This window comes from Lontra canadensis, unplaced genomic scaffold (assembly GCF_010015895.1).
Source record: "Lontra canadensis isolate GAN:19392208 unplaced genomic scaffold, GSC_riverotter_1.0 scaffold17, whole genome shotgun sequence".
Lineage (NCBI taxonomy): Eukaryota > Metazoa > Chordata > Mammalia > Carnivora > Mustelidae > Lontra > Lontra canadensis.
This window is the reverse complement of record NW_022631011.1, coordinates 21,219,298-21,233,832: the sequence shown is the minus strand read 5'-3', so window position 1 is coordinate 21,233,832 and position 14,535 is coordinate 21,219,298. Positions and strand designations below refer to the sequence as shown.

Genomic DNA, 14,535 nt, shown 5'->3' with positions numbered 1-14,535 from the left:
TTATGGTCAGCGTATGAGTCTCTTCACAGTTGTGGCAGACATCCCCCCTCCTTCCCTCTGCTCACAGCCAGTGGTGCCAGCATTCTTCTGAAGCTGTCAGACCATTGGCGTCTGAGAAACCTGGAGGTCTGCTCTTTCCTGAAGAGCTGTTTAGCTGAATTTACGCTGTGGGATTCATTTGGCACATTCCGTGGAACACAATCTTTCTCTCATCTCCTAGGACAGGCAGTCAGCCAGTTTCAGCCTGTGATTCACCAGGATCACAAAACATCGGGGTTTTTTTTTTTTTTTTTTTTTTTTGGTTTTTTTTTTTAATACCATGCCAGGCGAACATTGCTTTGATGGGGGAATAAAAAGCTGAAATACCCGATCCACAATTCGGTGTTCCGATGTGTGGTGATGAAAGCAACCGGTATTTCAAAGGACCAGATTATCAGTTGAGGGTTTATTATCTTTGTTTATTTTTGAACGGATACACAGTCCAGAAGAGGGGGGTAAAATCTCCCGCCTGAGTTGTGAATACAAACACGTTCACCATGAGACGCTTATCTCCCCTGCTTGGAGCACCTGTGACAAGTTGCTTTGTGTGTTTTGGGGAGTCAAGGAGGGGAACAAAGCAGCTGCTGGGGACAGTTTAACTTAGCGAGCTTCCCCAGGTTATTATTAACCTCGTCAACCTAATCAAACCATGCCTGATAGTTTTATTACTCAGGAAGGGCCACCATCATCTGAGTAATTGTCCTCTTCGTCTTCATTTCCTAGGACTACCTGGTCCTGCTTCCCAGAGACTACTATGAGGCCTCCTCCCTGCAACTGCCAGTCACCCAGCCGTGCGCCGACTCAGGACTACTCCAAGAAAAGTTAGTAGGGGCAGTGGGCCATCATTGGGGTCCTCTGAATCAGGGACCTTTGGTACAAGGATTTGAGAGAGGTCTCAGCTTCACAACCGCAGCAAGTTGCATGGGATAGTTGTTTAATGGTGGTCTTTCTCTGAGGCTGTTGACTGTCTTATATCCAAGAGTCACAGAACGCTTTGAACCCTGTAGTTGGCATGTAGAGGGACGCCCACCCTCTAGCCTGTGGAAATACGGATGCTTGACCAAGTAATACCTTCAAGGTCGAGCATCTGATGAGCGGGAGGGCTTAAAATAGAATCTGGGTTTATGGACCTTTCCGTTTTTATTCTTCAGACAGATGACAGTTTACCACCCGATTCCCACAGTAGGCACGTGGTAGGAGTTTGTTTAAGGAACGCTGAGTGAATGGAACGGGGAGAGTTCTTTGGGGATGTACTTTGATGTTGTGTTTTGTTCTCAGTTGTAATTGTTGTTATTTTGTTGTTGTTGTTGTTGTTGAAGTTGCTTGTTCTACCAGCATTTGCCAGTGACCCGATTCCCCTGTGCCCTGGCTTGTGAGGCCAGACACTTCCTGCTTGATGGGGAGCCAAGAGCCTTGGCAGTGAGGCAGCCCACCCCCGCACACCCAGTCATGGCGGACCTCAGCGGGAGAGAGGTGGGGCAGCCTTTTATTTACTGTCAAAGCTATTACTACCTCCCCGTCTGTGTCTGCTGAAAACCCTTGGCCGCAGCTGCTTCTTCAAATTCAGGGGAACCTGGAAGGATTTCTCAGAGGTGTTAATTATAGGTATACTGAGTTCTCTGATCCAGGCTGTGGCTGGGCAGTATGCACCACGGAGCACAGTATGGTTTGTCTTTGAGCACTTTCTAGACAGGGCAGGGAACGTGGACAATCACAGAATCCTCTCCTTTTTAATTCCCTAGACTTATAAGGGTGTGTCTTGCTCTACCTGATTCGGGGCAAGATCTTTCTAAACAGCCTCCAGAAACTACACAGCTTACCCTAAAAGGATGCACTGCTCACTGAATGTTCAGCCCCTCAGGCTAAGCAGTTTGTAAGGGCTGATTTCTTTGAGCTCAGAAATCTGGAACCCCTGCATCCCAAGGCCCCTCCCTTGTGGCTTAGAGGACAGGTTACTACAGGTTTGGGCATTGCTTTTCTTCCCGGAGTTTGTAAACCTCAAAACAATTTAAGACTCTACTGATTTAAGATTTGGGTTAGAAGTCCTGTACATCAACACTAAGAACAACAGTGCAACCCCTCAAAATAAAGACACTGAAAAAAAAACAAAACAAAACACAACTTCCTTTACTGTATTTCCATTCCTGACTTTTTACAACATTCTCTGTTCTGTACCTTTTGAGGCCAGTGTTCATGCTTGAATGTGTAGACTGATAACATATGGTGTTAATTTTCACTGAATATTTCGATGTATACCTTTTTGTAAACTATATTGCTAACATTTCTAGGGTAGCTGTTATAGGATTTTAAGGATATTTCTTTAGCTTCATTTTATTTGAGTTTTTGTTTTGCAAAAAATTTATATGTGTGTGTACTTGTTGTAACAAGTAAAGCAATATGGATATGCATAAAGAAAAGCTAATGATCTCATTCCCACTGCATTCTAACAATCTGCTGTATCCCTCCCAACCCATGCTATACACACACACACACATACACAAATACATACATTCATGCATACACACACAATATATACATATATAATACATACATACCTAAATATGCACACACGCATACAGTGTGTTGTTCCCCAAACAGCAGGGAGGTGCTGTTGAAGTGGGCCAGCCTCCAGGATATGATGCTAATGACTCATCAGGAAGTGTCTTTGCCTCTGATTCAGCCCAGAGCCACGGCACTGAGGTGTTGGGCAAGGCCATATTTGCATGGTGCATAAAAGTAAGCCCTGGGCTGTCCAGTTTTATTTAACAGTCTGTTTTACCATTGTATCTAAATGCTTACAGACTTGGGCTGTCTAGTACAGCAATGACTAGCCCATGTGCTTTCCATAAATTTAAATTAATGAAAGCTAAGTAGAGCTAAACATCCATTTCCTCAGTTGCACTGGCCTTATTTTAAGTGTTCAATAATCACAGATGTAGTGGCCACCTTAACAGAAAACACAGATTATAGGATATTTTTGCTATCACAGAAAGTTCTATTGCACAGTGCTGTAGTGGATCATTGTGCTAAAATTCAAAGAATAATGGCTTTAGAAGAGGTCATAGAAATCATTTGATTTCCTTTCCTTGGAAGGAATCCTTTGTAAATTATCCTTATTAAACATTCACTTAGCCTCTGTTGAATACTTAAATTGATGGAGGAGTCACTTCTTCTAGAGGTAGGCTAATTTTTGGTTGTCATTAGCCACCTGGAGCAATGCAGAGTAATCCTTCCTCTGGAAACCATATGTCATGGTCAAGATGGTTCTGGAGTGAAACTGCCTGCTTTCATGTCTTGGGTCATTAGTAACTAGCTGTAAAATCTCTCTAGGCCTGAATTTACTAGTATACAAAATGGAGATAAGAATAGTAGCTACCTCATGGTTACTATTAAATAAATAATCCATGAGGGGCTCTTGTTGTGATCAAGTGATCACTCAGTAACCATTAGCCATACTGCTATTACATGTTCTAGTCAGCACTGTGGGTCGAAAGAATAACCCACTAAGAAGTCTAGTTCATATGAATAGTTTTTCCTCTTCTAGGATACAGGGAGTTCTGGCAGGATTCCAGGGGAAGGAACTGAGTACATTCAGGTATCCCAGAAATCTTCGAGGGACAGAACTACCTGGCTCTCACAGAAGCCTTCCCTTCTCTTCATGTGTTTGCCTATTCACCTCTCCTTCTATGAAATGATTTCTTTTGTTTACTCATAGCTCTTTGTCTCACGCACATGCCATGAAGTCTGCTCTGGTCCCATTTCTTTGTTAACTCCTAGCTCTGGCACTTACTGCCACCTGAGTCTCCCTTCTTTATTCTTTCTGAGAAAGATAATCTGGACAGCTCATCTTTTAAAGTCAGATCACACTGTTGTACACCAAGCCTCTGTCTCTTGTAAACAAATTCATTCATATATATATATATATATACATATATATATATGATTAATTTCAATTTGATCATCTCTGTTTCACAATGTGATTTTAATCCATTTATATTTATTGTGATTTCAGACATATTTGGACTTTTATCATTTTATTTATTAGCTCTTTAAAATCCAATTTAGTTAACATATACTGTATTTTTAGTTTCAGAGATAGAATTTAGTGATTTATCAGTTACATGCAACACCCAGTGTTCATTCCATTAAGTTCCCTTCTTAATGCCCATCACCCAATTATCCTTCCCCCACCCCCCTGTGACCCTCAGTTTGTTTGCTATAGTTAAGAGTCTCTTATAGTTTGCTTCCCTCTCTGTTTTCATTTTATTTTATTTTTCCTTTCCTCCTCCTATGTTCATTTATTTTGTTTCTAAATTCCATATATTAGTGAAATCATATGGTATTTGTCTTTCTCTGACTGACTTATTTTATTTAACATAATAGCCTCTAGTTCCTTCAACATTGTGTACATACACACACACATACACATACCACATCTTCTTTATCCATTTATCTGTTGATGGACATCTGGGCTCTTTCCATATTTAGGCTATTGTGGACATTGCTGTTTTAAATGTTGGGGTACATATGCCCTCTTCAAATCACTATGTTTATATACTTTGGATAAATATTTAGTAGTGCAGTTGCCAGTACTAGCTGAGTAACTCTATTTTTAACTTTTTGAGGAGCCTCCATTCTGTTTTCTAGAGCAGCCATACCTGTTTATTAGCTTTTAATTTATGTTCTTAAAAATAATTTTCCTACTTCTGATTTTTTGTTTTTGTTTGTTTGTTTGTTTTTAACTAAGATCTGGGGTCAACATGGGACTTGAACTCATGACCCCAAGATCAAGTGTAACATGATCTACTGACTGAGCCAGCTGAGCACCCTCTTCTTCTGTTTGATTGAGAGTTTTCTCTATCTTTCTGCTTGTTTGATAGGTACAGATTGTTTTCTAATATTTTAGTGGTTACCCTTAATATGTTAAAATATGTTAAGTATATATTTTCCAACAAGATCTAAAGTTACTCAGTAATTCTGATCTCTTCTTTTGTACAACGTAGCCTTTAGAATGCTTATTTATCCATTGTAAACCAATCTCCTACTTATTGTTTTTGTCTAGAAATTTTATTTTTACCCTTTTCCCTGACTTTCAGATAGATTGTAAGTTTCATCTTAATTCAAATACACCACATTCCAACCCTCCCTCTCTTCTCCTTTCCTTTCTTCTTTTTTTCTCTTCTCCATTTCTTCTTGGAGGTATTCTTCCCAAGAATCTTTCATCTCTCTTCTTGACCCTGGAATATAGTCTCTGAGCCTGAGACATAGCTCTTCCATGAAATTTTTCATCACCACCATCACCGCCCATCACCCACCATTCTAGATATTCTCTTTTTTATCTTCGTTGTATTGAATCTTCTTTTTTCTGTCTGTTGGAACTTCCTTCAACTTCTTTTCTTTTTTCTTTTTTTGCTTCCTCATTTTGGTAGATTATATCCTCCAGAGGCTTCATGTGAAAGGCCACACAGGAGCTACTTTTTTTGTTGCTGAGAACTTGCATATCTGAAACTATCTTTAGTATACTCTCAATCCTGATTTTTTTACTTTGGTTAGATGTAGGCTTTTAGATTAGAAATCATTTCTCCCCAGAATTTGATAATGTTTCCTCATTGATTTCTAGCTTCAAGTCCTGTTCTTGAGAAGTTACATTGTGGTTCCCAGGGCTTTGATTGCAATCTGGTTTTCCTTTCTTAAAGCCTTTGAGATCATTTTGTTGTTGTTGTTTCTTATGTTCTTGTATTTCACAAGTATGTGCCTTGATATAGATAGTGTTTCAGCCAATGTGCCAGGTTTTCAGCCTTTTAGCCTGGAAACTTTTATCCCTTATTCTGGGAAACTTTCTTGAGTTATTTCTTTGATACTTTATTTCTTTATCTTTAATCAACATTTACAATCTCTTGGTCTTGTTTTATGCTTTGGGAGATTTCTTCAATCTTTTCTTCCAACTCTCACCCCAGCCCTACACACACACAGACACTTATGTTTCAGCTTTCTCTGGTCTAATTAGTTGACATTCATCTGCTTTCCACCTTCCAAAATTTTGTTGATTTCTCTGGTCTGTTGGGTTTTTATTTCTCTTTCCTATTCTCTTTCTCTTTGTGTGTTTATGATTTTTAAAATCCTGACTCTAATTTTTGTGGAGTTCTGAGAGGGAAGATCAGTAAATATACATGCTTAATCCACCACGTTTAACCAGAAATCCTGGGATGGACTTTTATTTGTGACATTCTAAAGTTTCATTATGGTATGTTTAGGTGTAGATTTGTTTCTATTTATCTATTTAGTCCTCAGATACACTTTCAGAATGAAGATTCATGTCTTTCATCCTGGGAAATTCTCATATGTTATCACTTCAAGTATAATTTTGGTGCCATTCCTTACATTTTTCTTTTCTGGAAATTAGTCTGGATGAGTCTTGGAGCCTCACAATCTATCTCCAAACTGCTCTTTCATATTTTAATATCTCTTGTCTCTTTGGCTACTTGGTAGGTTAATTACTCAAGACTTCCTCAGAATACATAAATGTTTCACTCTCTCCAGTCTAGATTTTATCTAGCCTATTGATTCAGTTTAATTTATACTGTTAATCTCAAAGATTTCTAACTGGCTCTTACTCATATTTATTTTTCCTTGCTTTATTTCTGTCAATTTAGCTTCATAACTTTGTTTACTTTTTAGGTTTGTTTATTTATTTATTTATTTATTTATTTGACAGACAGAGATCACAAGCAGGCAGAGAGGCAGGCAGAGAGAAGGGAGGGGAAAGAGGCTCCCTGCTGAGCAGAGAGTTCGATTCGTGGCTCGATCCCAGGACCCTAGGATCATGACCTGAGCTGAAGGCAGAGACTTTAACCCACTGAGCCATCCAGGTGCCCCAACTTTGTTTACTTTTTAAAGAGATTGCTCTTTCATTTATTTTTTTTAGTATCTTAATGCCTTTGGAGGCAGGTATGTTTCAGAATTAAGAATTTTTAAGATTCTCTACACATACACACATGCGCACGCATGCAATCTCCAGGAGGGTCCTGGCCAACACCCTGTAACCAAATATGTTGATTTTTCTCCAGTGAAAAGCGTGAATAAGCACTCCAAGAGAAATACATGAAGACCATATACATGGACTTAGTTCAAGTCATATTTTGCCAAGAAGTGTTGATTGGTTAGGTGAGATTAGCTTTTGCCACCAAACGAAATCCAAAATAATTTCCTTTTTCAAGTTTGAAGATTTCAGATTAAGGACCAGTATATTCATTTTAAAGTCTTCATCAGACTGTCCTATAAAATTCATTGCATCTGAAGTAAACTCATCTTCTGATTGATGATATCATTGCCTATTTCTGACATTAGATTTCTTTTTGTGTTTTGGAAGCTTATCTTGTTTGCAGGCTTATTGGCTTATTTTGAATGGAAGGTTTTTATCATCTCCCTTTATATCTGTCTCAGCTTCATAGTTTTGCAATGTCTTACCAGTCTGCTGGACCCTTAGCTCAGAGGCAAGCATTACAATGTGCCACTTCTATTGCTGTGATTCTAGTGTGAGCACAGATTCAGACACTGAGTCAGTGGGTGGCTTAAATCAGTTCTTGGTCATGAGGCTCCATCTTTGATATTTGATCCCCAAATTCAACAGCTTCTTATAATGCTGAGATCTAAGTGGCAGATTGTCAGCAACTTTTTCAGCTTTTCATGATTTGAGGGAACCCTTACCTTTGCCTTCAGAAAATGAGCCTGAATCTAACCACTGTCTCATGAGGCATCTTTTGTTTTCTTTACTCTGCATGAGCTGAACTGCTGACCAAAACAGCATGCTTCCAGACCTGGAGGACAACAGGCTCTGGGCTTCAGCCCTAGTGCATTTTGAGTTTTTCTTTTACTTATATTCCATCACTTTTAATCTCAAACATATCTTTTGTTTTCCTTTCAAAACATTTTATCCATAGTTGCTGTCTCTTGGAGCAGAAGGGGTGCAGAAAATGTGAATTCACTATGCCATCTGAACTGGAAGTCGCTGTCACCTTTTAAAGATGCTAAATTCTATCTTCCTTTTTATTAAAACCCTCCTTTCTCTTCCCACAGTCCCTCAGCCATAATGCTTCCCTCCTTCACAACCAAACTTCTCCAGTGAATTAGACAATTCCACGCTGTTTCTAATTCTTTCACTTCCATTCATATCTCAACCCACACCAGTCTGGCTTGCTTCCTTCCTTCCTTCCTTCCTTCCTTCCTATATTTTCTTTCTTTCCCAGGGTTTCCAATTATGTTTTCACTAAGTCCAACAGATAGTTTTCATTCCTCGCCTATTCACTTATTTAACTTCTCAAAAGCTTTCAGTACTTGTCGAATACCCCTCACATCTTAAAATACTCTCGCACCTTGTTTTCCGTAATTTAGGAGTGGTCTAGATCTCTTCCTACCTTTCTGGCTGCTTCCTCAGAATATCATTTACAGGATTAACCTCTGTCTAGCCATTGGGTATTAGAATTTGTTCAGGCTTAGTCTTGGCCTTTGTCTTTTTACTTTATATTCTCTCCCTAAGCAGCCTCTGCTGTGCCTGTTGTGATAGATACCAACTCTACACAGATAACTACCTAATTGGTATGTCTAGTCATACTTGTCCTTTTAGGTGCAGAATAGCATAGCCAACTTCCTGATGTTACCTCTTAGGTGTCTCAGAGGGATCTCAAATTACATTTAGTGTCCTTACCTAAGTAAATGGTACCACTATCCATCTAATTGTATAAATCAGAATCCTTAGGGTCAACCATGACTTCCTCTGTTCTCCCCCTCACCAAAGACAACCCATCTCTGAGTGTCCATCCCAACCTTTTCTTATTTCTACTCCTCTCCATGTATCCTTCTTGCCCCGTATATGATATCTTTCATAAGGTAACCTAATTAGCTCACTCGCACCAGCTCTTGCTGTTGCATCTCCCAATATTGACTTCATACAATTGTCAGCATACTCATGTTGATAGAAATATCCAATCATCCCTGACCCTCTCACCCCATCCTCATCCATACACAACTGGGAAATTTCAATAACATCCTATTGATTTTAGGATAGAGACAAAAGATTTTAACGATCTCTAAGGTTACCCCTCTTACCTCCCAATTTTATCATAGCTCTTCTTGTTCTCTGTTCCCGGCCACGGTGGCCTGCCTTCAGTCTCTTGGACTGCATATCTGCTACCCTACAGTGGGTACATGACAGGGTAGCCTCCTGCTGCAGCTTGTTGCCTCTGCCTGAATGCTCCTCCCCTTGGGGCCTGTTCCTCATCCTCCAGCACTCAGCTAAGATGTTTCTTCAGGAAGTCTCCCCTCTTCCCTAGTCTTCCCGGCCTTCTCAGGCAGCCCCCTGCCCATCTCGTTAGAACATTTGTCATACATGTAATTTCATACTGTGTTGATCTAATAATCTAAGTATTTGATTGAAGTCTGTCTGAGGATTGTCTTGTTTCCCATCATATAAGCCCATCAGGGGAGCTGGCATACAGTAGGTGTTTAATAAGAGGTTGACCAAATCATTTTGAAGACTCATTTTGACATCAGATGTGTTAATTATCCCTCTTAGCTTTGTGTAAGCATCAGATTTGATATGACCACCTTTTATGTCTTTATCTTGCAACACTCATAACTAGGTAAGGGCAGTTCTATGCCATAAAACCAAAAGGAACCTTCCAGCTTGACACTGAAGTTCCCTTTTACTAGGAATATTATTATTATTAGTTATAATATTAGTTATTTCTGATAACAAACAGCAACTAGTAAAATTTCCATTTGCCATCATTTGTCTTTTATCTGAGTTTCTCAAAGCCTACTTTTACCAACAGATGTATTCAAAAGCCTTCCTACAAGTCTCCCAAAAAATCAATCTATAGGACTTAGAGTGGAAAGAACAATAGAAATTTATAATAGAGTGCTGTGATAAAACTGGAAGCCAATAATAACTTCTGGGAGAAAAGTGAATATATCATTGGCCTGTGTGTGCTTTATAGTGGGTGAAAACAGACAAACTCTTGTCTGGAGATGCCCAGGGGAAAAACGCTGGTAATAACCTCTGAACATGGACCCATATTTCACTCTGTAACAGAGTGGAAAAGTGGTGTGGATAATCCACTTTTTTTTCACCCTGAGGGAAATCTTTCTATTATATAAGTGATATAAAAATCACTGTGGAAAATATTAGTTGTGTGGCTCAGGGCTGTGCAGAGAGAACAGTAAATGTGAATTTCCTGAAGGCAAGAGGCAGGAGGATTTTAATTAAGTGTGGTAAAGCTTGGCTGGGCCTGAGCTTACAGACTGAAGAGAGTTAAACTGTATAGAATGTAGTTCTAATATTGGCTCAGACATTCAATATGAACCTATCCTTTGACTCAGCAATTCTACTCCTAGGAATCTTACAGAAATACTAGCCTAAGGATATGCATATATATTTTTTTTCCCATGTAACATATAAAGTTATATGATGATATATACATAGATACATCTATATAAATTATATAATTTATAATATATATACACATATAAATTATATATTGCATATAAGTTATATAATTTATAACACATATTTATTATATATAAATTATGTAATTTATATATTATATATTTATATATTATAGTAATACATCATTATAAATTATATAATTTATTATATTTATAATTTATTAAATTTATATTAAATAATTTATATTTTATAATAATATATATTATATATCTCTCTAATATATAAATTAGAGGCAACCTAAGTGTCCATCAATTGGGGATTAGTTAAATAAATCACTTTATGATCATACTATATGGAATGGTAGAAAGCCGTTAAGAAAATGAAGTTTATCTGCATGTACCTGCTATAAACCAAGAAAATACTATTGAGTAAAAAAAGCAAGTCATGGCAAAAGGCAGTAATTACAATTATAATCATCAATGTTTATTTAGTATTTGTGACATGCCACATACATTTCTGAGAGTTCTTCCCATATTACTTCATTTAATCCTCATGATAATCTTAAAAGGTGGATACTATTGTTATCTTCATTTGTACACTGGAGAATACTGAGGCATATAGACATTAAGCAACTTGTTCACAGTCACGCAGCTGGAGGCAGTATGATTCCAGACTCTAAGCTCCTAACAAGGCATGGGCATTTTTTTAATTTTTGGGTGAAAGGCCAGATAGTAAATATTTTTGGCTTTGAGGGTCATATGGACTCTGTCAGAGCTACTCGGCTCTGCTGTGATGTACGAAAGCATCCGTGATTGCCTACTATGAGCAGTATTTCTTTAAAAAAAAAAAAAGTACATGCGTGTGCATTTTCAGACATGGACAGTGGTTTGGAAGTATGAAAACCAAACTATTGTTAGCTATCGTCCCAGAAGTGGGGTACATGTATCACTTCTCATTATCTGCAACCACGAAGTTTTAAGTTCATTTTTTAAATTGAAGAACAGCAAAAGAGCCTCAAGGCAGACTTCCATTCCTTTTATCATCTGCTGGAGATACCTTTTTACCTCAAGTTTTAGAGTGTCTTTTGCCTTGAGAAACAAGGCAAATATATAGGTGAAAGAGTAGAAGCCCCTATAAGTAGGGTTGCCAGATTTAGAAAATAAAGATACAAATGCCCCATCCAATTTAACGTGCAAACAATAGTTATGTGCATTGTGTATCTGCATTTCAAATTTAGCGGCACATCCTGTATTTTATCTGGCATTCCTACCTAGAGGACCATGTTTCTTACTATGATGACCTATGACACTACTTCCAGGTGTCTGCTCAGCCCTGGTTTCACTGTTGCTATGTAAACGCGTCCAGTGCATTTCACATCCACGTGCTCGGGCTCTCTGACAGGTGGAGCTGCACCTGCGGCTGCGGGTCCCACAGGTCGGCAACTACGTGGTCATGCTCCAGTATTCCACGGAAGTAGACCAGTTGTCCGTTGTTGATGTGCACATGGAGAGCTCGGGGTCTGTCCTGGTAGGCCAGGTGAACATCTACAGCTGCAAGTACAGGTAACCGATCCTGTCCTGGGGGATTCCTTTGTCCTGGAATGATCGGGAGGTCAGCCTTGGGAATTCTGGTTTTTATCTGGATTGGGAAGTTGTTTCCTTTTTGAGGCCGATCTTGAAGCCAAGCAGGAGACTATGCTCTCAGGTTTCACCCCCAGTGTGGTATTGGGTTGCTTCTCTGTGGACAGCTTGAAAACGTTGCATTTCTTGAAAAGCTGTGTGTTCTCGCTACTTTGGCTCAGATTCTCATGAAGCCATCACAGCCCTGGGCGGTGCAGGGAGCTCAGTGCTCTTACCTCAAATGCTGGGTAGAGCACATGGGTGCACAGGAAAGAGAAAAGACTCTGTCAGAACTGCCTTCACAACACGCCCTGCAGAAACTGGGAATAACTAATGTTTGATGATCATCAGGTGAAAAATAATTAACCAAAGATTTAAAAATTCACCCTGATTTACTCTCTTCCAAGGACTTTGACAAAGATTTATTAAAAATTGTTTTCTTTGCATACTATTTCAAGATCTATGCAAATGTCCATAATATGCTTTATTTTTTTTAAATATTTTATTTGTTTATTTGACAGAGATCACAAGTAGGCAGAGAGAGGCAGGCAGAGAGAGAGAGGGGGAAGCAGGCTCCCCACGGAGCAGAGAGCCTGATGCGGGACTCGATCCCAGGACCCTGGGATCATGACCTGAGACAAAGGCAGAGGATTTAATCCACTGAGCCACCCAGGTGCCCCCATAATATGCTTTAATTAGAGAATCTGTGCAAGGGGTGCTTTCAACATGAAATTAATCTTATAATAAATGGCTCTAGGAGTCAGTCTCTTCAGACAGCAAGTGGAGAACTCCAGTGAACCACCCAGTTCTTGGCCAAGGCCGTACACATTTTGTTTCCATGACTTGCCTATGGCTTTTTGTTAAACTCCAAATGACCTGATGTAGTTGGACATTTTTCCCTGTTTTGCAAATCAAAGAAGTTATGAAAAGAGTTACTTTTAGAAGCTTAGAATGGAAACTTTTATGAGACTTAATGAAATGGTTATTAAATTAACATCATGCTCTTAGTGACCCTAAAAAGGAAACTGTGAGGCCTTCTTTTAAGAATCTTTAAAAAAAAATCTGGTCAGCTCTTCTCTCTGGGGTGATGATTACACACACACACACACACACACACACACACACACACACACATATATTTGGATTTTTAATGGTGCAAAAAATTTCCCCAGAATATTCTGTCATTATCTGAAAATGTTAGTTTCGTCTGTGGATGACATCAGCAACCACTGGAATGTACACTCCCAGGCAAGTGTGTCACCTCACCACCCGAGTCCTGGAGATTTTTGGCCACAGGCCTGGCCACAGTTCTGTGCACCTTCTGGTTCAGCCCTCTGACTACTTCCACCTTCCAAATTATGTTGCTTGATCCATGCTCCACAGGATACAAGGTGGTGATGGCTAAGGGCCCAGGAGGAAACACTCTTAATGTCCCTGGTGGCTCTCTGACCCATCTCAGAAGAGGCTGAGAACATCTAGACCAAGCAGAGGAGTGGTTTCAAAGCTAAAGAAAGAAAGGGCACCGTTCCAGGATTCCATAAGCCATAAGCCTGGTTTCATGACGTCTGTCCGAATGGCATTTGGGGCAGACAACTGTGTGGTATTCTGGAGATCACTTTGACTCTGGACATGACAGCACCAAGTTCTTCTTTACCAGGGACATTAGAATACCAAGAAAGGGTTGTATTAGACTAGGACACCCTTTTATTGTATTTAACTATTTCCAGGAATGTCCCATGATATAGTTTCACTATTCTAAAATATTTCCTCCATCTCTACTTTGGCTGTCATGTGGACAAGTGAACATGAACAGGCTGTAAGTACAGTGGTCCAAAAATGTGGTGCAATTGGAAAATATTTGACCCATCAAAGCCTATTTCAAATGACAGGCCCTTTCAACATTGCAGCTTCTCCTGCTGAGGGTTGAGTCTTTCCCAGCATTTTTCAAGTGAGTTCTAATGGAGTTATATTAAAAAATATCCCAACAGAAGGGTAGTGGTGCTAATTAAAGTACCACTTTCAAAACAGTGTTTTGATAAATCTGATCGCCCTTCTGTGAGAGAAGTTCACTCGGATTAATTCAATCCAGTTATTATCTTTAGTCTATTCTTAGTAAGAATTTTAAAAGGATATGGATAAAACTAAATCCAAGTGAATCACCTAATATATTTAACTCCCAGGATTGTGCTTGAACCAAAAGGAATGCATTTTAATTTCACACAGACACACACACAAGTGCTCAAAAGGAAAAAGAAAACAGTTGTTCTTTGAGTTTCTAACTATGGCTCTTTATAATACTATCTCATTTTAATCCTTACCAAAAAGACATTGCATAAATTATTTCAAATATTTCCCAGAGACGGTCATTTCTTTTAGTTTACCTCCAAACTAGTTTCCAGATTGCATTTACAGACAGAAAAGTGGCTACAGAAT

The 14,535-nt window shown here is 39.1% G+C and overlaps 1 protein-coding gene across 2 annotated transcripts in view; it reads left to right on the top strand.

The window, feature by feature from the left end:
* LAMA3 (laminin subunit alpha 3) overlaps nucleotides 1-14,535 on the top strand; it is a 266,072-nt gene that overhangs the window by 140,243 nt on the left and 111,294 nt on the right. For both annotated transcript variants that reach the window (XM_032859753.1, XM_032859754.1), the window contains 3 exons: nucleotides 763-860; nucleotides 1,359-1,512; nucleotides 11,885-12,045. In XM_032859753.1, coding sequence (XP_032715644.1) covers nucleotides 763-860; nucleotides 1,359-1,512; nucleotides 11,885-12,045 — 413 coding nt within the window. The remainder of the gene's footprint in view (nucleotides 1-762; nucleotides 861-1,358; nucleotides 1,513-11,884; nucleotides 12,046-14,535) is intronic.